Here is a 21,059-nt window from a genome sequence, read left to right as displayed (position 1 = left end):
CCTTCTCCAACGCCAAAGCCTGAGCCAAACCCTGAGCCTTCTCCAACTGCAAACCCTGAGCCTTCTCCAACGCCAAAGCCTCAGCCAAACCCTGAGCCTTCTCCAACGCCAAAGCCTGAGCCTTCTCCAACGCCAAAGCCTGAGTCAAAGCCTGAGCCTTCTCCAACGCCAAACCCTGAGCCAAACCCTGAGCCGTCTCCAACGCTAAAGTCTGATCCAATGCTTGAACCTTCCCAAGGCCAAACCCTGAGCCAAACCCTGAGCCTTCTCCAACACGAAACCCTGAGCCAAACCCTGAGCCTTCTCCAACGCCAAAGCCTGAGCTAAAGGCTGAGCCTTCTCCAACGCCAAAGCCTGAGCCAAACCCGGAGCCTTCTCCAACGCCAAACCCTGAGCCTTCTCCAAGGCCAAACCCTGAGCCTTCTCCAACGCCAAACCCTGAGCCAAACCCTGAGCCTTCTCCAACGCCATACCCTGAGCCTTCTCCAACGCCAAACCCTAAGCCAAACCCTGAGCCTTCTCCAACGCCAAACCCTGAGCCAAACCCTGAGCCTTCTCCAACGCCAAACCCTGAGCCAAACCCTGAGCCTTCTCCAACGCCAAAGCCTGAGCCTTCTCCAACGCCAAACCCTGAGCCAAACCCTGAGCCTTCTCCAACGCCAAACCCTGAGCCAAACCCTGAGCCTTCTCCAAGGCCAAACGCTGAGCCTTCTCCAACGACAAACCCTGAGCCAAACCCTGAGCCTTCTCCAACGCCAAACCCTGAGCCAAACCCTGAGCATGCTCCAACGCCAAACCCTGAGCCTTCTCCAACGCCAAACCCTGAGCCAAAGCCTGAGCCTTCTCCAACGCCAAACCCTGAGACATCTTCAACACCAAACCCTGAGCCAAACCCTGAGCCTTCTCCAATGCCAAACCCTGAGCCTTCTCCAATGCCAAACCCTGAGCCAAAGCCTGAGCCTTCTCCAACGCCAAAGCCTGAGCCAAACCCTGAGCCTTCTCCAACGCCAAAGCCTGAGCCAAACCCTGAGCCTTCTCCAACGCCAAAGCCTGAGCCAAACCCTGAGCCTTCTCCAACGCCAAACCCTGAGCCAAACCCTGAGCCTTCTCCAACGCCAAACCCTGAGCCTTCTCCAACGCCAAACCCTGAGCCAAACCCTGAGCCTTCTCCAAGGCCAAACCCTGAGCCTTCTCCAACGCCAAATCCTGAGCCAAACCCTGAGCCTTCTCCAACGCCAAACCCTGAGCCAAACCCTGAGCCTTCTCCAACGCCAAACCCTGAGCCTTCTCCAACGCCAAACCCTGAGCCAAAGCCTGAGCCTTCTCCAAGGCCAAACCCTGAGCCTTCTCCAACGCCAAAGCCTGAGCCAAACCCTGAGCCATCTCCAACGCCAAAGTCTGATCCAAGGCTTGAACCTTCCCAAGGCCAAACCCTGAGCCAAACCCTGAGCCTTCTCCAATGCCTAACCCTGAGCTAAAGGCTGAGCCTTCTCCAACGCCAAAGCCTGAGCCAAACCCTGAGCCTTCTCCAACGCCAAAGCCTGAGCCAAACCCTGAGCCTTCTCCAACGCCAAACCCTGAGCCAAACCCTGAGCCTTCTCCAACGCCAAAGCCTGACCCAAACCCTGAGCCTTCTCCAACGCCAAAGCATGAGCCAAAGCCTGAGCCTTCTCCAACGCCAAACCCTGAGCCAAAGCCTGAGCCTTCTCCAACGCCAAAGCCTGAGCCAAACCCGGAGCCTTCTCCAACGCCAAAGCCTGAGCCAAACCCGGAGCCTTCTCCAACGCCAAAGCCTGAGCCTTCTCCAACGCCAAACCCTGAGCCAAACCCTGAGCCTTCTCCAACGCCAAACCCTGAGCCAAAGCCTGAGCCTTCTCCAACGCCAAAGCCTGAGCCAAACCCTGAGCATGCTCCAACGCCAAACCCTGAGCCTTCTCCAACGCCAAACCCTGAGCCAAACCCTGAGCCTTCTCCAACGCCAAACCCTGAGCCATCTTCAACGCCAATCCCTGAGCCAAACCCTGAGCCTTCTCCAACGCCAAACCCTGAGCCTTCTCCAACGCCAAACCCTGAGCCAAACCGTGAGCCTTCTCCAACGCCAAAGCCTGAGCCAAACCCTGAGCCTTCTCCAACGCCAAACCCTGAGCCAAAGCCTGAGCCTTCTCCAACGCCAAACCCTGAGCCTTCTCCAAGGCCAAACCCTGAGCCAAAGCCTGAGCCTTCTCCAACGCCAAACCCTGAGCCTTCTCCAACGCCAAAGCCTGAGCCAAACCCTGAGCCTTCTCCAACGCCAAACCCTGAATCAAACTCTGAGCCTTCTCCAACGCCAAACCCTGAGCCTTCTCCAACGCCAAACCCTGAGCCAAAGCTTGAGCCTTCTCCAAGGGCAAACCCTGAGCCTTCTCCAACGGCAAACCCTGAGCCAAACCCTGAGCCTTCTCCAACGCCAAACCCTGAGCCTTCTCCAACGCCAAACCATGAGCCTTCTCCAACGCCAAACCCTGAGCCTTCTCCAACGCCAAAGCCTGAGCCAAACGCTGAGCCTTCTCCAAGGCCAAACCCTGAGCCTTCTCCAAGGCCAAAGCCTGAGCCAAACCCTGAGCCTTCTCCAACTGCAAACCCTGAGCCTTCTCCAACGCCAAAACCTGAGCCGTCTCCAACGCCAAACCCTGACCCAAAGCCTGAGCCTTCTCCAGCGCCAAACCCTGAGCCTTCTCAAACGCCAAACCCTGAGCCAAACCCTGAGCATTCTCCAACGCCAAAGCCTGATCCAAAGCTTGAACCTTCCCAATGCCAAACCCTGAGCCAAAGCCTGAGCCTTCTCCAACGCCAAACCCTGAGCCAAACCCTGAGCCTTCTCCAACGCCAAAGCCTGAGCCAAACCCTGAGCCTTCTCCAACACCAAACCCTGAGCCAAACCCTGAGCCTTCTCCAACGCCAAACCCTGAGCCTTCTACAATGCCAAACCCTGAGCCAAAGCCTGAGCCTTCTCCAATGCCAAACCCTGAGCCAAACCCTGAGCCTTCTCCAACGCCAAACCCTGAGCCAAACCCTGAGCCTTCTCCAAGGCCAAACCCTGAGCCATCTCCAACGCCAATCCCTGAGCCAAACCCTGAGCCTTCTCCAACGCCAAACCCTGAGCCTTCTCCAACGCCAAAGCCTGAGCCAAACCCTGAGCCTTCTCCAACGCCAAACCCTGAGCCAAACCCTGAGCCTTCTCCAAGGCCAAAGCCTGAGCCAAAGCCTGAGCCTTCTCCAACGCCAAAGCCTGAGCCAAACCCTGAGCCTTCTCCAACGCCAAAGCCTGAGCCAAAGCCTGAGCCTTCTCCAACGCCAAACCCTGAGCCTACTCCAACACCAAAGCCTGAGCCAAAGCCTGAGCCTTCTCCAACGGCAAACCCTGAGCCAAACCCTGAGCCTTCTCCAACGCCAAACCCTGAGCCAAAGCCTGAGCTTTCTCCAACGCCAAACCGTGAGCCTTCTCCAACGCCAAACCCTGAGCCAAAGCCTGAGCCTTCTCCAACGCCAAACCCTGAGCCAAACCCTGAGCCTTCTCCAACGCCAAACCCTGAGCCAAACCCTGAGCCTTCTCCAACGCCAAACCCTGAGCCTTCTACAATGCCAAACCCTGAGCCAAACCGTGAGCCTTCTCCAACGCCAAACCCTGAGCCAAAGCCTGAGCCTTCTCCAATGCCAAACCCTGAGCCAAAGCCTGAGCCTTCTCCAAGGCCAAACCCTGAGCCTTCTCCAACGCCAAACCCTGAGCCAAACCCTGAGCCTTCTCCAAGGGCAAACCCTGAGCCTTCTCCAACGGCAAACCCTGAGCCTAACCCTGAGCCTTCTCCAACGCCAAACCATGAGCCTTCTCCAACGCCAAACCCTGAGCCTTCTCCAACGCCAAAGCCTGAGCCAAACCCTGAGCCTTCTCCAAGGCCAAACCCTGAGCCTTCTCCAACGCCAAACCCTGAGCCAAACCCTGAGCCTTCTCCAACGCCAAACCCTGAGCCTTCTCCAACGCCAAAACCTGAGCCGTCTCCAACGCCAAACCCTGAGCCAAACCCTGAGCCTTCTCCAGCGCCAAAGCCGGAGCCTTCTCCAAGGCCAAACCCTGAGCCAAACCCTGAGCATTCTCCAACGCCAAACCCTGAGCCAAAGCTTGAACCTTCCCAATGCCAAACCCTGACCCAAAGCCTGAGCCTTCTCCAACGCCAAACCCTGAGCCAAACCCTGAGCCTTCTCCAACGCCAAACCCTGAGCCAAACCCTGAGCCTTCTCCAGCGCCAAACCCTGAGCCTTCTACAATGCCAAACCCTGAGCCAAACCGTGAGCCTTCTCCAACGCCAAAGCCTGAGCCAAAGCCTGAGCCTTCTCCAACGCCAAACCCTGAGTCAAACCCTGACCCTTCTCCAACGCCAAACCCTGAGCCATCTCCAAGGCCAAAGCCTGAGCCAAAGCCTGAGCCTTCTCCAACGCCAAACCCTGAGCCTTCTCCAACGCCAAAGCCTGAGCCAAAGCCTGAGCCTTCTCCAACGCCAAACCCTGAATCAAACCCTGAGCCTTCTCCAACGCCAAACCCTGAGCCAAACCCTGAGCCTTCTCCAACGCCAAAGCCTGAGCCAAACCCTGAGCCTTCTCCAACGCCAAAGCCTGAGCCAAAGCCTGAGCCAAACCCTGAGCCTTCTCCAACCCCAAAGCCTGAGCCAAAGCCTGAGCCTTCTCCAATGCCAAAGCCTGAGCCAAACCCTGAGCCTTCTCCAAGGCCAAACCCTGAGCCAAAACCTGAGCCTTCTCCAACGCCAAACCCTGAGCCAAAGCCTGAGCCTTCTCCAACGCCAAACCCTGAGCCTTCTCCAACGCCAAAGCCTGAGCCAAAGCCTGAGCCTTCTCCAACGCCAAACCCTGAGCCTTGTCCAACGCCAAACCCTGAGCCAAACCGTGAGCCTTCTCCAACGCCAAACCCTGAGCCAAAGCCTGAGATTTCTCCAACGCCAAACCCTGAGCCAAAGCCTGAGCCTTCTCCAACGCCAAACCCTGAGCCTTCTCCAACGCCAAAGCCTGAGCCAAACCCTGAGCCTTCTCCAACGCCAAACCCTGAGCCTTCTACAATGCCAAAGCCTGAGCCAAACCCTGAGCCTTCTCCAACGCCAAACCCTGAGCCAAAGCCTGAGCCTTCTCCAACGCCAAACCCTGAGCCTTCTCCAACGCCAAACCGTGAGCCAAACCCTGAGCCTTCTCCAACGCCAAACCCTGAGCCAAAGCCTGAGCCTTCTCCAATGCCAAACCCTGAGCCATGTTCAACGCCAATCCCTGAGCCAAACCCTGAGCCTTCTCCAACACCAAACCCTGAGCCTTCTCCAACGCCAAAGCCTGAGCCAAACCCTGAGCCTTCTACAACGCCAGGCCCTGAGCCTTCTACAATGCCAAACCCTGAGCCAAACCCTGAGCCTTCTCCAACGCCAAAGCCTGAGCCAAACCCTGAGCCTTCTCCAACGCCAAACCGTGAGCCTTCTACAATGCCAAACCCTGAGCCCAACCCTGAGCCTTCTCCAACGCCAAACCCTGAGCCAAACCCTGAGCCTTCTCCAATGCCAAACCCTGAGCCAAACCCTGAGCCTTCTCCAATGCCAAACCCTGAGCCAAACCCTGAGCCTTCTCCAACGCCAAACCCTGAGCCTTCTACAATGCCAAACCCTGAGCCAAACCCTGAGCCTTCTCCAACGCCAAACCCTGAGCCAAAGCCTGAGCCTTCTCCAACGCCAAACCGTGAGCCTTCTCCAACGCCAAACCCTGAGTCAAACCCTGAGCCTTCTCCAACGCCAAACCCTGAGCCATCTCCAAGGTCAATCCCTGAGCCAAACCCTGAGCCTTCTCCAACGCCAAACCCTGAATCAAACCCTGAGCCTTCTCCAACGCCAAACCCTGAGCCTTCTCCAACGCCAAACCCTGAGCCAAACCCTGAGCCTTCGCCAAGGGCAAACCCTGAGCCTTCTCCAACGCCAAAGCCTGAGCCAAAGCCTGAGCCTTCTCCAAGGCCAAACCCTGAGCCAAACCCTGAGCCTTCTCCAACGCCAAACCCTGAGCCTTCTCCAACGCCAAACCCTGAGCCAAACCCTGAGCCTTCTCCAACGCCAAACCCTGAGCCTTCTCCAACGCCAAACCCTGAGCCAAACCCTGAGCCTTCTCCAATGCCAAACCCTGACCGAAACCCTGAGCATTCTCCAACGCCATACCCTGAGCCTTCTCCAAGGCCAAATCCTGAGCCAAGCCCTGAGCCTTCTCCAACGCCAAACCCTGAGCCTTCTCCAACGCCAAGGGCTGAGCCAAACCCTGAGCCTTCTCCAACGCCAAACCCTGAGCCTTCTCCAACGCCAAACCCTGAGCCAAAGCCTGAGCCTTCTCCAAGGCCAAACCCTGAGCCTTCTCCAACGCCAAAGCCTGAGCCAAAGCCTGAGCCTTCTCCAACGCCAAACCCTGAGCCTTCTCCAACGCCAAACCCTGAGCCAAAGCCTGAGACTTCTCCAACGCCAAACCCTGAGCCTTCTCCAACGCCAAACCCTGAGCGAAACCCTGAGCCTTCTCCAACGCCAAACCCTGAGCCTTCTCCAAAGCCAAAGCCTGAGCCAAACCCTGAGCCTTCTCCAACGCCAAACCCTGAGCCTTCTCCAACGGCAAACCCTTAGTCAAAGCCTGAGCCTTCTCCAACGCCAAAGCCTGAGCCAAACCCTGAGCCTTCTCCAACGCCAAACCCTGAGCCAAAGCCTGAGCCTTCTCCAACGCCAAACCCTGAGCCTTCTCCAATGCCAAACCCTGAGCCAAAGCCTGAGCCTTCTCCAACGCCAAACCCTGAGCCTTCTCCAACGCCAAACCCTGAGCCTTCTCCAACGCCAAACCCTGAGCCAAACCCTGAGCCTTCTCCAACGCCAAACCCTGAGCCTTCTCCAACGCCAAAGCCTGAGCCAAACCCTGAGCCTTCTCCAACGCCAAAGCCTGAGCCAAACCCTGAGCCTTCTCCAACGCCAAACCCTGAGCCTTCCCAAGGCCAAACCCTGAGCCAAACCCTGAGCCTTCTCCAACGCCAAACCCTGAGCTAAAGGCTGAGCCTTCTCCAACGCCAAAGCCTGAGCCAAACCCTGAGCCTTCTCCAACGCCAAAGCCTGAGCCAAACCCTGAGCCTTCTCCAACGCCAAAGCCTGAGCCAAAGCCTGAGCCAAACCCTGAGCCTTCTCCAACCCCAAAGCCTGAGCCAAACCCTGAGCCTTCTCCAATGCCAAAGCCTGAGCCAAACCCTGAGCCTTCTCCAACGCCAAACCCTGAGCCAAACCCTGAGCCTTCTCCAACGCCAAACCCTGAGCCAAACCCTGAGCCTTCTCCAACGCCAAACCCTGAGCCTTCTCCAACGCCAAAGCCTGAGCCAAAGCCTGAGCCTTCTCCAACGCCAAACCCTGAGCCTTGTCCAACGCCAAACCCTGAGCCAAACCCTGAGCCTTCTCCAACGCCAAACCCTGAGCCAAACCCTGAGCCTTCTCCAACGCCAAACCCTGAGCCAAAGCCTGAGCCTTCTCCAACGCCAAACCCTGAGCCTTCTCCAACGCCAAAGCCTGAGCCAAACCCTGAGCCTTCTCCAACGCCAAACCCTGAGCCAAACCCTGAGCCTTCTCCAACGCCAAACCGTGAGCCTTCTACAATGCCAAACCCTGAGCCAAACCCTGAGCCTTCTCCAACGCCAAACCCTGAGCCAAACCCTGAGCCTTCTCCAACGCCAAACCCTGAGCCAAACCCTGAGCCTTCTCCAATGCTAAACCCTGAGCCAAACCCTGAGCCTTCTCCAACGCCAAACCCTGAGCCTTCTACAATGCCAAACCCTGAGCCAAACCCTGAGCCTTCTCCAACGCCAAACCCTGAGCCAAAGCCTGAGCCTTCTCCAACGCCAAACCGTGAGCCTTCTCCAACGCCAAACCCTGATTCAAACCCTGAGCCTTCTCCAACGCCAAACCCTGAGCCATCTCCAAGGTCATTCCCTGAGCCAAACCCTGAGCCTTCTCCAACGCCAAACCCTGAATCAAACCCTGAGCCTTCTCCAACGCCAAACCCTGAGCCTTCTCCAACGCCAAACCCTGAGCCAAACCCTGAGCCTTCGCCAAGGGCAAACCCTGAGCCTTCTCCAACGCCAAAGCCTGAGCCAAAGCCTGAGCCTTCTCCAAGGCCAAAGCCTGAGCCAAAGCCTGAGCCTTCTCCAACGCCAAACCCTGAGCCTTCTCCAACGCCAAACCCTGAGCCTTCTCCAACGCCAAACCCTGAGCCAAACCCTGAGCCTTCTCCAACGCCAAACCCTGAGCCTTCTCCAACGCCAAACCCTGAGCCAAACCCTGAGCCTTCTCCAATGCCAAACCCTGACCGAAACCCTGAGCATTCTCCAACGCCATACCCTGAGCCTTCTCCAAGGCCAAATCCTGAGCCAAGCCCTGAGCCTTCTCCAACGCCAAACCCTGAGCCTTCTCCAACGCCAAGGGCTGAGCCAAACCCTGAGCCTTCTCCAACGCCAAACCCTGAGCCTTCTCCAACGCCAAACCCTGAGCCAAACCCTGAGCCTTCTCCAAGGCCAAACCCTGAGCCTTCTCCAACGCCAAAGCCTGAGCCAAAGCCTGAGCCTTCTCCAACGCCAAACCCTGAGCCTTCTCCAACGCCAAACCCTGAGCCAAAGCCTGAGCCTTCTCCAACGCCAAACCCTGAGCCTTCTCCAACGCCAAACCCTGAGCGAAACCCTGAGCCTTCTCCAACGCCAAACCCTGAGCCAAAGCTTGAACCTTCCCAAGGCCAAAGCCTGAGGCAAACCCTGAGCCTTCTCCAATGCCAAACCCTGAGCTAAAGGCTGAGCCTTCTCCAACGCCAAAGCCTGAGCCAAAGCCTGAGCCTTCTCCAACGCCAAACCCTGAGCCTTCTCCAACGCCAAACCCTGAGCCAAAGCCTGAGCCTTCTCCAACGCCAAACCCTGAGCCTTCTCCAACGCCAAACCCTGAGCCAAACCCTGAGCCTTCTGCAACGCCCAACCCTGAGCCAAACCCTGAGCCTTCTCCAACGCCAAACCCTGAGCCAAACCCTGAGCCTTCTCCAACGCCAAAGCCTGAGCCAAACCCTGAGCCTTCTCCAACGGCAAACCCTGAGCCTTCTACAATGCCAAAGCCTGAGCCAAAGCCTGAGCCTTCTCCAACGCCAAACCCTGAGCCAAAGCCTGAGCCTTCGCCAAGGGCAAACCCTGAGCCTTCTCCAATGCCAAACCCTGAGCCAAAGCCTGAGCCTTCTCCAACTGCAAACCCTGAGCCTTCTCCAACGCCAAACCCTGAGCCAAACCCTGAGCCTTCTTCAACGCCAAACCCTGAATCAAACTCTGAGCCTTCTCCAACGCCAAACCCTGAGCCTTCTCCAATGCCAAACCCTGAGCCAAAGCTTGAGCCTTCTCCAAGAGCAAACCCTGAGCCTTCTCCAACGCCAAAGCCTGAGCCAAACCCTGAGCCTTCTCCAAGGCCAAACCCTGAGCCTTCTCCAAGGCCAAATCCTGAGCCAAGCGCTGAGCCTTCTCCAAGGCCAAAGCCTGAGCCTTCTCCAACGCCAAACCCTGAGCCAAACCCTGAGCCTTCTCCAACGCCAAAGCCTGAGCCGTCTCCAACGCCAAACCCTGATCTAAAGCTTGAGCCTTCTCCAAGACCAAACCCTGAGCCAAACCCTGAGCCTTCTCCAAGGCCAAACCCTGAGCCTTCTCCAACGCCAAACCCTGAGCGAATCCCTGAGCCTTCTCCAACGCCAAACCCTGAGCCTTCTCCAACGCCAAACCCTGAGCCAAAGCCTGAGCCTTCTCCAACGCCAAACCCTGGGCGTTCTCCAATGCCAAACCCTGAGCCAAACCCTGAGCCTTCTCCAACGCCAAAGCCTGATCCAAAGCTTGAAGCTTCCCAAGGCCAAACCCTGAGTCAAACACTGAGCCTTCTCCTACGCCAAACCCTGAGCCTTCTCCAACGCCAAATCCTGAGCCAAACCCTGAGCCTTCTCCAACGCCAAACCCTGAGACTTCTCCAATGCCAAACCCTGAGCCAAAGCCTGAGCCTTCTCCGACGCCAAAGCCTGAGCCTTCTCCAACGCCAAACCCTGAGCCAAAGCCTGAGCCTTCTCCAACGCCAAACCCTGAGCCTTCTTCAACGCCAAACCCTGAGCCTTCTCCAATGCCATACCCTGAGCGAAACCCTGAGCCTTCTCCAACGCCAAACCCTGAGCCTTCTCCAACGCCAAACCCTGAGCCAAACCCTGAGCCTTCTCCAACGCCAAAGCCTGAGCTAAACCCTGAGCCTTCTCCAACACGAAACCCTGAGCCTTCTCCAACGCCAAACCCTGAGCCAAACCCTGAGCCTTCTCCAACGCCAAATCCTGAGCCAAACCCTGAGCCTTCTGCAACGCCAAACCCTGAGCCAAACCCTGAGCCTTCTCCATCGCCAGGCCCTGAGCCTTCTCCAACGCCAAACCCTGAGCAAAACCCTGAGCCTTCTCCAACGCCAAAGCCTGAGCCTTCTCCAACGCCAAAGCCTGAGCCAAACCCTGAGCCTTCTCCAACGCCAAACCCTGAGCCTTCTCCAACGCCAAACCCTGAGCCTTCTCCAACGCCAAAGCCTGAGCCTTCTCCAACGCCAAAGCCTGAGCCAAACCCTGAGCCTTCTCCAAGGCCAAACCCTGAGCCATCTTCAACACCAAACCCTGAGCCAAACCCTGAGCCTTCTCCAATGCCAAAGCCTGAGCCAAAGCCTGAGCCTTCTCCAACGCCAAAGCCTGAGCCAAACCCTGAGCCTTCTCCAACGCCAAACCCTGAGCCAAACCCTGAGCCTTCTCCAACGCCAAACCCTGAGCCAAAGCCTGAGCCTTCTCCAACGCCAAACCCTGAGCCAAACCCTGAGCCTTCTCCAACGCCAAACCCTGAGCCTTCTCCAACGCCAAACCCTGAGCCAAACCCTGAGCCTTCTCCAAGGCCAAACCCTGAGCCTTCTCCAACGCCAAAGCCTGAGCCAAACCCTGAGCCTTCTCCAACGCCAAACCCTGAGCCAAACCCTGAGCCTTCTCCAACGCCAAGCCCTGAGCCTGCTCCAACGGCAAACCCTGAGCCAAACCCTGAGCCTTCTCCAAAGCCAAACACTGAGCCTTCTCCAACGCCAAACCCTGAGCCAAACCCTGAGCCTTCTCAAACACCAAACCCTGAGCCAAAGCCTGAGCCTTCTCCAACGCCAAACCCTGAGCCAAACCCTGAGCCTTCTCCAACGCCAAACCCTGAGCCAAAGCCTGAGCCTTCTCCAACGCCAAACCCTGAGCCAAACCCTGACCTTCTCCAACGCCAAACCGTGAGCCTTCTACAATGCCAAACCCTGAGCCAAACCCTGAGCCTTCTCCAACGCCAAACCCTGAGCCAAAGCCTGAGCCTTCTCCAACGCCAAACCCTGAGACTTCTCCAACGACAAACCCTGAGCCAAACCCTGAGCCTTCTCCAACGCCAAACCCTGAGCCAAACCCTGAGCCCTCTCCAACGCCAAACCCTGAGCCAAACCCTGAACCTTCTCCAACGGCAAACCCTGAGCCAAAGCCTGAGCCTTCTCCAAGGCCAAACCCTGAGCCTTCTCCAAGGCCAAAGCCTGAGCCTTCTCCAACGCCAAACCCTGAGCCTTCTCCAACGCCAAACCCTGACCGAAACCCTGAGCCTTCTCCAACGCCAAACCCTGAGCCTTCTCCAACGCCAAAGCCTGAGCCAAAGCCTGAGCCTTCTCCAACACCAAAACCTGAGCCAAAGCCTGAGCCTTCTCCAACGCCAAACCCTGAGCCTTCTCCAACGCCAAACCCTGAGCCAAACCCTGAGCCTTCTCCAACGCCAAACCCTGAGCCTTCTCCAACGCCAAAGCCTGAGCCAAACCCTGAGCCTTCTCCAACGCTAAACCCTGAGCCAAACCCTGAGCCTTCTCCAACGCCAATCCCTGAGCCAAACCCTGAGCCTTCTCCAACGCCAAAGCCTGAGCCAAACCCTGAGCCTTCTCCAACGCCAAAGCCTGAGCCAAACCCTGAGCCTTCTCCAACGCCAAACCCTGAGCCAAACCCTGAGCCTTCTCCAACGCCAAATCCTGAGCCTTCTCCAATGCCAAAGCCTGAGCCAAACCCTGAGCCTTCTCCGACGCCAAACCCTGAGCCTTCTCCAACGCCAAACCCTGAGCCAAAGCCTGAGCCTTCTCCAACGCCAAACCCTGAGCCTTCTCCAACGCCAAACCCTGAGCCTTCTCCAATGCCAAAGCCTGACCGAAACCCTGAGCCTTCTCCAAAGCCAAACCCTGAGCCTTCTCCAACGCCAAAGCCTGAGCCAAACCCTGAGCCTTCTCCAACGCCAAACCCTGAGCCAAACCCTGAGCCTTCTCCAACACCAAACCCTGAGCCTTCTCCAACGCCAAACCCTGAGCCAAAGCCTGAGCCTTCTCCAACGCCAAATCCTGAGCCAAACTCTGAGCCTTCTGCAACGCCAAACCCTGAGTCAAACCCTGAGCCTTCTCCAACGCCAAACCCTGAGCCTTCTCCAACGCCAAACCCTGAGCCTTCTCCAACGCCAACGCCTGAGCCAAAGCCTGAGCCTTCTCCAAGGCCAAACCCTGAGCCTTCTCCAAGGCCAAAGCCTGAGCCAAACCCTGAGCTTTCTCCAACGCCAAACCCTGAGCTAAACCCTGAGCCTTCTCCATTGCCAAAGCCTGAGCCAAACCCTGAGCCTTCTCCAACGCCAGGCCCTGAGCCTTCTACAATGCCAAACCCTGAGCCAAACCCTGAGCCTTCTCCAACGCCAAACCCTGAGCCAAACCCTGAGCCTTCTCCAACGCCAAACCCTGAGCCAAACCCTGAGCCATCTCCAACACCAAACCCTGAGCCTTTTCCAACGCCAAACCCTGAGCCAAACCCTGAGCCTTCTCCAACGCCAAATCCTGAGCCAAACCCTGAGCCTTCTCCAACGCCAAAGCCTGAGCCAAACCCTGAGCCTTCTCCAACGCCAAAGCCTGAGCCAAATCTTGAACCTTCCCAAGGCCAAACCCTGAGCCAAACCCTGAGCCTTCTCCAACGCCAAACCCTGAGTTAAAGGCTGAGCCTTCTCCAACGCCAAAGCCTGAGCCACACCCGGAGCCTTCTCCAACACCAAAGCCTCAGCCAAATCCTGAGCCTTCTCCAACGCCAAACCCTGAGCCTTCTCCAACGCCAAACCCTGAGCCTTCTCCAATGCCAACGCCTGAGCCAAAGCCTGAGCCTTCTCCAACGCCAAACCCTGAGCCTTCTCCAACGCCAAACCCTGAGCCAAACCCTGAGCCTTCTCCATTGCCAGAGCCTGAGCCAAACCCTGAGCCTTCTCCAACGCCAGGCCCTGAACCTTCTACAATGCCAAACCCTGAGCCAAACCCTGAGCCTTCTCCAACGCCAAACCCTGAGCCAAACCCTGAGCCTTCTGCAACGCCAAACCCTGAGCCAAACCCTGAGCATGCTCCAACGCCAAACCCTGAGCGTTCTCCAACGCCAAACCCTGAGCCTTCTCCAACGCCAAAGCCTGAGCCAAAGCCTGAGCCTTCTCCAGGGCCAAACCCTGAGCCATCCTCAACGCCAAACCCTGAGCCAAACCCTGAGCCTTCTCCAACGCCAAACCCTGAGCCTTCTCCAATGCCAAACCCTGACCGAAACCCTGAGCCTTCTCCAACGCCAAACCCTGAGCCAAACCGTGAGCCTTCTACAACGCCAAACCCTGAGCCAAACCCTGAGCCTTCTCCAACGCCAAAGCCTGAGCCTTCTCCAACGCCAAACCCTGAGTCAAACCCTGAGCCTTCTCCAACGCCAAACCCTGAGCCATCTCCAAGGCCAATCCCTGAGCCAAACCCTGAGCCTTCTCCAACGCCAAACCCTGAATCAAACTCTGAGCCTTCTCCAACGCCAAACCCTGAGCCTTCTCCAATGCCAAACCCTGAGCCAAACCCTGAGCCTTCTATAACGACAAAGCCTGAGCCAAAACTTGAACCTTCCCAAGGCCAAACCCTGAGCCAAACCCTGAGCCTTCTCCAACGCCAAACCCTGAGCTAAATGCTGAGCCTTCTCCAACGCCAAAGCCTGAGCCAAACCCTGAGCCTTCTCCAACACCAAAGCCTGAGCCAAACCCTGAGCCTTCTCCAACGCCAAAGCCTGAGCCTTCTCCAACGCCAAACCCTGAGCCTTCTCCAATGCCAACGCCTGAGCCAAAGCCTGAGCCTTCTCCAACGCCAAACCCTGAGCCTTCTCCAACACCAAACCCTGAGCCAAACCCTGAGCCTTCTCCATTGCCAGAGCCTGAGCCAAACCCTGAGCCTTCTCCAACGCCAGGCCCTGAACCTTCTACAATGCCAAACCCTGAGCCAAACCCTGAGCCTTCTCCAACGCCAAACCCTGAGCCAAACCCTGAGCCTTCTGCAACGCCAAACCCTGAGCCAAACCCTGAGCATGCTCCAACGCCAAACCCTGAGCGTTCTCCAACGCCAAACCCTGAGCCTTCTCCAACGCCAAAGCCTGAGCCAAAGCCTGAGCCTTCTCCAGGGCCAAACCCTGAGCCATCTTCAACGCCAAACCCTGAGCCAAACCCTGAGCCTTCTCCAACGCCAAACCCTGAGCCTTCTCCAATGCCAAACCCTGACCGAAACCCTGAGCCTTCTCCAACGCCAAAGCCTGAGCCAAAGCCTGAGCCTTCTCCAACGCCAAACCCTGAGCCAAAGCCTGAGCCTTCTCCAACGCCAAACCCTGAGCCTTCTCCAACGCCAAACCCTGAGTCAAACCCTGAGCCTTCTCCAACGCCAAACCCTGAGGCTTCTCCAACGCCAAACCCTGAGCCAAAGCCTGAGCCTTCTCCAACGCCAAACCCTGAGCCTTCTCCAATGCCAAACCCTGAGTCAAACCCTGAGCCTTCTCCAACGCCAAAGCCTGAGCCTTCTCCAACGTCAAACCCTGAGCCCTCTCAAAAGCCAACGCCTGAGCCAAAGCCTGAGCCTTCTCCAACGCCAAACCCTGAGCCTTCTCCAACGCCAAACCCTGAGCCAAACCCTGAGCCTTCTCCAACGCCTAACCCTGAGCCAAAGCCTGAGCCTTCTCCAAAGCCAAACCCTGAGCCAAACCCTGAGCCTTCTCCAACGCCAAAGCCTGAGCCAAACCCTGAGCCTTCTCCAAGGCCAAACCCTGAGCCTTCTCCAAGGCCAAAGCCTGAGCCAAAGCCTGAGCCTTCTCCAACGCCAAACCCTGAGCCTTCTCCAACGCCAAACCCTGAGCCTTCTCCAATGCCAAACCCTGACCGAAACCCTGAGCCTTCTCCAACGCCAAACCCTGAGCCTTCTCCAACGCCAAAGCCTGAGCCAAACCCTGAGCCTTCTCCAACGCCAAAGCCTGAGCCAAACCCTGAGCCTTCTCCAACACCAAACCCTGAGCCTTCTCCAACGTCAAACCCTGAGCCAAACCGTGAGCCTTCTCCAACGCCAAACCCTGAGCCAAACCCTGAGCCTTCTCCAACGCCAAACCCTGAGCCAAACCCTGAGCCTTCTCCAACGCCAAACCCTGAGCCAAACCCTGAGCCTTCTCCAACGCCAAACCCTGAGCCTTCTCCAACGCCAAACCCTGAGCCAAACCCTGAGCCTTCTCCAACGCCAAACCCTGAGACAAAGCCTGGGCATGCTCCAACGCCAAAGCCTGAGCCAAAGCCTGAGCCTTCTCCAACGCCAAAGCCTGAGCCAAAGCCTGAGCCTTCTCCAAGGCCAAACCCTGAGCCAAACCCTGAGCCTTCTCCAACGCCAAAGCCTGAGCCTTCTCCAACGCCAAACCCTGAGCCAAAGCCTGAGCCTTCTCCAACGCCAAACCCTGAGCCTTCTCCAACGCCAAACCCTGAGCCAAACCCTGAGCCTTCTCCAACGCCAAACCCTGAGCCTTCTACAATGCCAAACCCTGAGCCAAACCGTGAGCCTTCTACAACGCCAAACCCTGAGCCAAAGCCTGAGCCTTCTCCAACGCCAAAGCCTGAGCCTTCTCCAACGCCAAACCCTGAGTCAAACCCTGAGCCTTCTCCAACGCCAAACCCTGAGCCATCTCCAAGGCCAATCCCTGAGCCAAACCCTGAGCCTTCTCCAACGCCAAACCCTGAATCAAACTCTGAGCCTTCTCCAACGCCAAACCCTGAGCCTTCTCCAACGCCAAACCCTGAGCCAAACCCTGAGCCTTCTCTAAAGCCAAAGCCTGAGCCAAAACTTGAACCTTCCCAAGGCCAAAGCCTGAGCCAAACCCTGAGCCTTCTCCAACGCCAAACCCTGAGCTAAATGCTGGGCCTTCTCCAACGCCAAAGCCTGAGCCAAACCCGGAGCCTTCTCCAACACCAAAGCCTGAGCCAAACCCTGAGCCTTCTCCAACGCCAAAGCCTGAGCCTTCTCCAACGCCAAACCCTGAGCCTTCTCCAATGCCAACGCCTGAGCCAAAGCCTGAGCCTTCTCCAACGCCAAACCCTGAGCCTTCTCCAACACCAAACCCTGAGCCAAACCCTGAGCCTTCTCCATTGCCAGAGCCTGAGCCAAACCCTGAGCCTTCTCCAACGCCAGGCCCTGAACCTTCTACAATGCCAAACCCTGAGCCAAACCCTGAGCCTTCTCCAACGCCAAACCCTGAGCCAAACCCTGAGCCTTCTGCAACGCCAAACCCTGAGCCAAACCCTGAGCATGCTCCAACGCCAAACCCTGAGCGTTCTCCAACGCCAAACCCTGAGCCTTCTCCAACGCCAAAGCCTGAGCCAAAGCCTGAGCCTTCTCCAGGGCCAAACCCTGAGCCATCTTCAACGCCAAACCCTGAGCCAAACCCTGAGCCTTCTCCAACGCCAAACCCTGAGCCTTCTCCAATGCCAAACCCTGACCGAAACCCTGAGCCTTCTCCAACGCCAAACCCTGAGCCAAAGCCTGAGCCTTCTCCAACGCCAAACCCTGAGCCAAACCCTGAGCCTTCTCCAACGCCAAACCCTGAGCCTTCTCCAACGCCAAACCCTGAGCCAAAGCCTGAGCCTTCTCCAAGGCCAAACCCTGAGCCTTCTCCAACGCCAAAGCCTGAGCCAAACCCTGAGCCTTCTCCAACGCCAAACCCTGAGCCTTCTCCAACGCCAAAGCCTGAGCCAAAGCCTGAGCCTTCTCCAAGGCCAAACCCTGAGCCTTCTCCAATGCCAAAGCCTGAGCCAAAGCCTGAGCCTTCTCCGACGCCAAAGCCTGAGCCTTCTCCAACGCCAAACCCTGAGCCAAAGCCTGAGCATTCTCCAACGCCAAACCCTGAGCCTTCTCCAACGCCAAACCCTGAGCCTTCTCCAATGCCAAAGCCTGACCGAAACCCTGAGCCTTCTCCAATGCCAAACCCTGAGCCTTCTCCAACGCCAAAGCCTGAGCCAAACCCTGAGCCTTCTCCAACGCCAAATCCTGAGCCAAACTCTGAGCCTTCTGCAACGCCAAAACCTGAGCCAAACCCTGAGCCTTCTCCAACGCCAAAGCCTGATCCAAAGCTTGAACCTTCCCAAGGCCAAACCCTGAGCCAAACCCTGAGCCTTCTCCAACGCCAAAGCCTGAGCTAAAGGCTGAGCCTTCTCCAACGCCAAAGCCTGAGCCAAACCCTGAGCCTTCTCCAACACCAAAGCCTGAGCCAAACCCTGAGCCTTCTCCAACACCAAAGCCTGAGCCTTCTCCAACGCCAACGCCTGAGCCAAAGCCTGAGCCTTCTCCAACGCCAAACCCTGAGCCTTCTCCAACGCCAAACCCTGAGCCAAACCCTGAGCCTTCTCCAACGCCAAACCCTGAGCCAAACCCTGAGCCTTCTCCATTGCCAAAGCCTGAGCCAAACCCTGAGCCTTCTCCATCGCCAGGCCCTGAGCCTTCTACAATGCCAAACCCTGAGCAAAACCCTGAGCCTTCTCCAACGCCAAAGCCTGAGCCTTCTACAACGCCAAAGCCTGAGCCAAAGCCTGAGCCTTCTCCAACGCCAAACCCAGAGCCTTCTCCAACGCCAAAGCCTGAGCCTTCTCCAACGCCAAAGCCTGAGCCAAACCCTGAGCCTTCTCCAAGGCCAAACCCTGAGCCTTCTCCAACGCCAAAGCCTGAGCCAAACCCTGAGCCTTCTCCAATGCCAAAGCCTGAGCCAAACCCTGAGCCTTCTCCAACGCCAAAGCCTGAGCCAAACCCTGAGCATGCTCCAACGCCAAACCCTGAGCCAAAGCCTGAGCCTTCTCCAACGCCAAACCCTGAGCCAAACCCTGACCCTTCTCCAACGCCAAACCCTGAGCCAAACCCTGAGCATGCTCCAACGCCAAACCCTGAGCCTTCTCCAACGCCATACCCTGAGCCTTCTCCAACGCCAAAGCCTGAGCCAAACCCTGAGCCTTCTCCAAGGCCAAACCCTGAGCCATCTTCAACGCCAAAGCCTGAGCCAAACCCTGAGCCTTCTCCAACGCCAAACCCTGAGCCTTCTCCAATGCCAAAGCCTGAGCCAAACCCTGAGCCTTCTCCAACGCCAAACCCTGAGCCTTCTCCAACGCCAAACCCTGAGCCAAACCCTGAGCCTTCTCCAACGCCAAACCCTGAGCCTTCTCCAACGCCAAACCCTGAGCCAAAGCCTGAGCCTTCTCCAATGCCAAACCATGAGCCTTCTCCAACGCCAAACCCTGAGCCAAAGCCTGAGCCTTCTCCAAGGCCAAACCCTGAGCCTTCTCCAACGCCAAAGCCTGAGCCAAACCCTGAGCCTTCTCCAACGCCAAAGCCTGAGCCAAACCCTGAGCCTTCTCCAACACCAAGCCCCGAGCCTGCTCCAACGGCAAACCCTGAGCCAAACCCTGAGCCTTCTCCAACGCCAAACCCTGAGCCTTCTCCAACACCAAAGCCTGAGCCAAAGCCTGAGCCGTCTCAAACACCAAACCCTGAGCCAAAGCCTGAGCCTTCTCCAACGCCAAACCCTGAGCCAAACCCTGAGCCTTCTCCAACGCCAAACCCTGAGCCTTCTCCAACGCCAAACCCTGAGCCTTCTCCAATGCCAAACCCTGACCGAAACCCTGAGCCTTCTCCAATGCCAAACCCTGAACCTTCTCCAACGCCAAAGCCTGAGCCAAACCCTGAGCCTTCTCCAACGCCAAAGCCTGAGCCAAACCCTGAGCCTTCTCCAACACCAAACCCTGAGCCTTCTCCAACGCCAAAGCCTGAGCCAAACCGTGAGCCTTCTCCAACGCCAAATCCTGAGCCAAACCCTGAGCCTTCTCCAACGCCAAACCCTGAGCCAAACCCTGAGCCTTCTCCAACGCCAAATCCTGAGCCAAAGCCTGAGCCTTCTCCAAGGCCAAACCCTGAGCCTTCTCCAACGCCAAAACCTGAGCCAAACCCTGAGCCTTCTCCAACGCCAAACCCTGACACAAAGCCTGGGCATGCTCCAACGCCAAAGCCTGAGCCAAAGCCTGAGCCTTCTCCAACGCCAAAGCCTGAGCCAAAGCCTGAGCCTTCTCCAAGGCCAAACCCTGAGCCAAACCCTGAGCCTTCTCCAACGCCAAAGCCTGAGCCTTCTCCAACGCCAAACCCTGAGCCAAAGCCTGAGCCTTCTCCAACGCCAAACCCTGAGCCTTCTCCAACGCCAAACCCTGAGCCAAACCCTGAGCCTTCTCCAACGCCAAACCCTGAGCCTTCTACAATGCCAAACCCTGAGCCAAACCGTGAGCCTTCTACAACGCCAAACCCTGAGCCAAACCCTGAGCCTTCTCCAACGCCAAACCCTGAATCAAACTCTGAGCCTTCTCCAACGCCAAACCCTGAGCCTTCTCCAATGCCAAACCCTGAGCCAAACCCTGAGCCTTCTCTAACGCCAAAGCCTGAGCCAAAACTTGAACCTTCCCAAGGCCAAACCCTGAGCCAAACCCTGAGCCTTCTCCAACGCCAAACGCTGAGCTAAATGCTGAGCCTTCTCCAACGCCAAAGCCTGAGCCAAACCCGGAGCCTTCTCCAAGGCCAATCCCTGAGCCAAACCCTGAGCCTTCTCCAACGCCAAAGCCTGAGCCTTCTCCAACGCCAAACCCTGAGCATTCTCCAATGCCAACGCCTGAGCCAAAGCCTGAGCCTTCTCCAACGCCAAACCCTGAGCCTTCTCCAACACCAAACCCTGAGCCAAACCCTGAGCCTTCTCCATTGCCAGAGCCTGAGCCAAACCCTGAGCCTTCTCCAACGCCAGGCCCTGAACCTTCTACAATGCCAAACCCTGAGCCAAACCCTGAGCCTTCTCCAACGCCAAACCCTGAGCCAAACCCTGAGCCTTCTGCAACGCCAAACCCTGAGCCAAACCCTGAGCATGCTCCAACGCCAAACCCTGAGCGTTCTCCAACGCCAAACCCTGAGCCTTCTCCAACGCCAAAGCCTGAGCCAAAGCCTGAGCCTTCTCCAGGGCCAAACCCTGAGCCATCCTCAACGCCAAACCCTGAGCCAAACCCTGAGCCTTCTCCAACGCCAAACCCTGAGCCTTCTCCAATGCCAAACCCTGACCGAAACCCTGAGCCTTCTCCAACGCCAAACCCTGAGCCAAAGCCTGAGCCTTCTCCAACGCCAAACCCTGAGCCAAACCCTGAGCCTTCTCCAACGCCAAACCCTGAGCCTTCTCCAACGCCAAACCCTGAGCCAAAGCCTGAGCCTTCTCCAAGGCCAAACCCTGAGCCTTCTCCAACGCCAAAGCCTGAGCCAAACCCTGAGCCTTCTCCAACGCCAAACCCTGAGCCTTCTCCAACGCCAAAGCCTGAGCCAAAGCCTGAGCCTTCTCCAAGGCCAAACCCTGAGCCTTCTCCAAGGCCAAAGCCTGAGCCAAAGCCTGAGCCTTCTCCGACGCCAAAGCCTGAGCCTTCTCCAACGCCAAACCCTGAGCCAAACCCTGAGCATTCTCCAACGCCAAACCCTGAGCCTTCTCCAACGCCAAACCCTGAGCCTTCTCCAATGCCAAAGCCTGACCGAAACCCTGAGCCTTCTCCAATG

The 21,059-nt window shown here is 57.3% G+C and overlaps 1 protein-coding gene across 1 annotated transcript; it reads left to right on the top strand.

The window, feature by feature from the left end:
* Positions 1–11,617: 11,617 nt before the first annotated feature.
* Positions 11,618–12,697, top strand: LOC135328876 (cell surface glycoprotein 1-like; the record flags this gene model as incomplete). Its single annotated transcript, XM_064515169.1, has 1 exon — positions 11,618–12,697. A coding segment is annotated over one exon (1,080 nt), but the record flags the coding sequence as incomplete, so codon positions are not given.
* Between the last annotated feature and the right edge of the window lie 8,362 nt (positions 12,698–21,059).

This window comes from Dromaius novaehollandiae, chromosome 1 (assembly GCF_036370855.1).
Source record: "Dromaius novaehollandiae isolate bDroNov1 chromosome 1, bDroNov1.hap1, whole genome shotgun sequence".
Classification (NCBI taxonomy): Eukaryota; Metazoa; Chordata; class Aves; order Casuariiformes; family Dromaiidae; genus Dromaius; species Dromaius novaehollandiae.
Note: the sequence above shows the minus strand (reverse complement) of the source record. Positions and strands in the feature narration are given on the sequence as shown.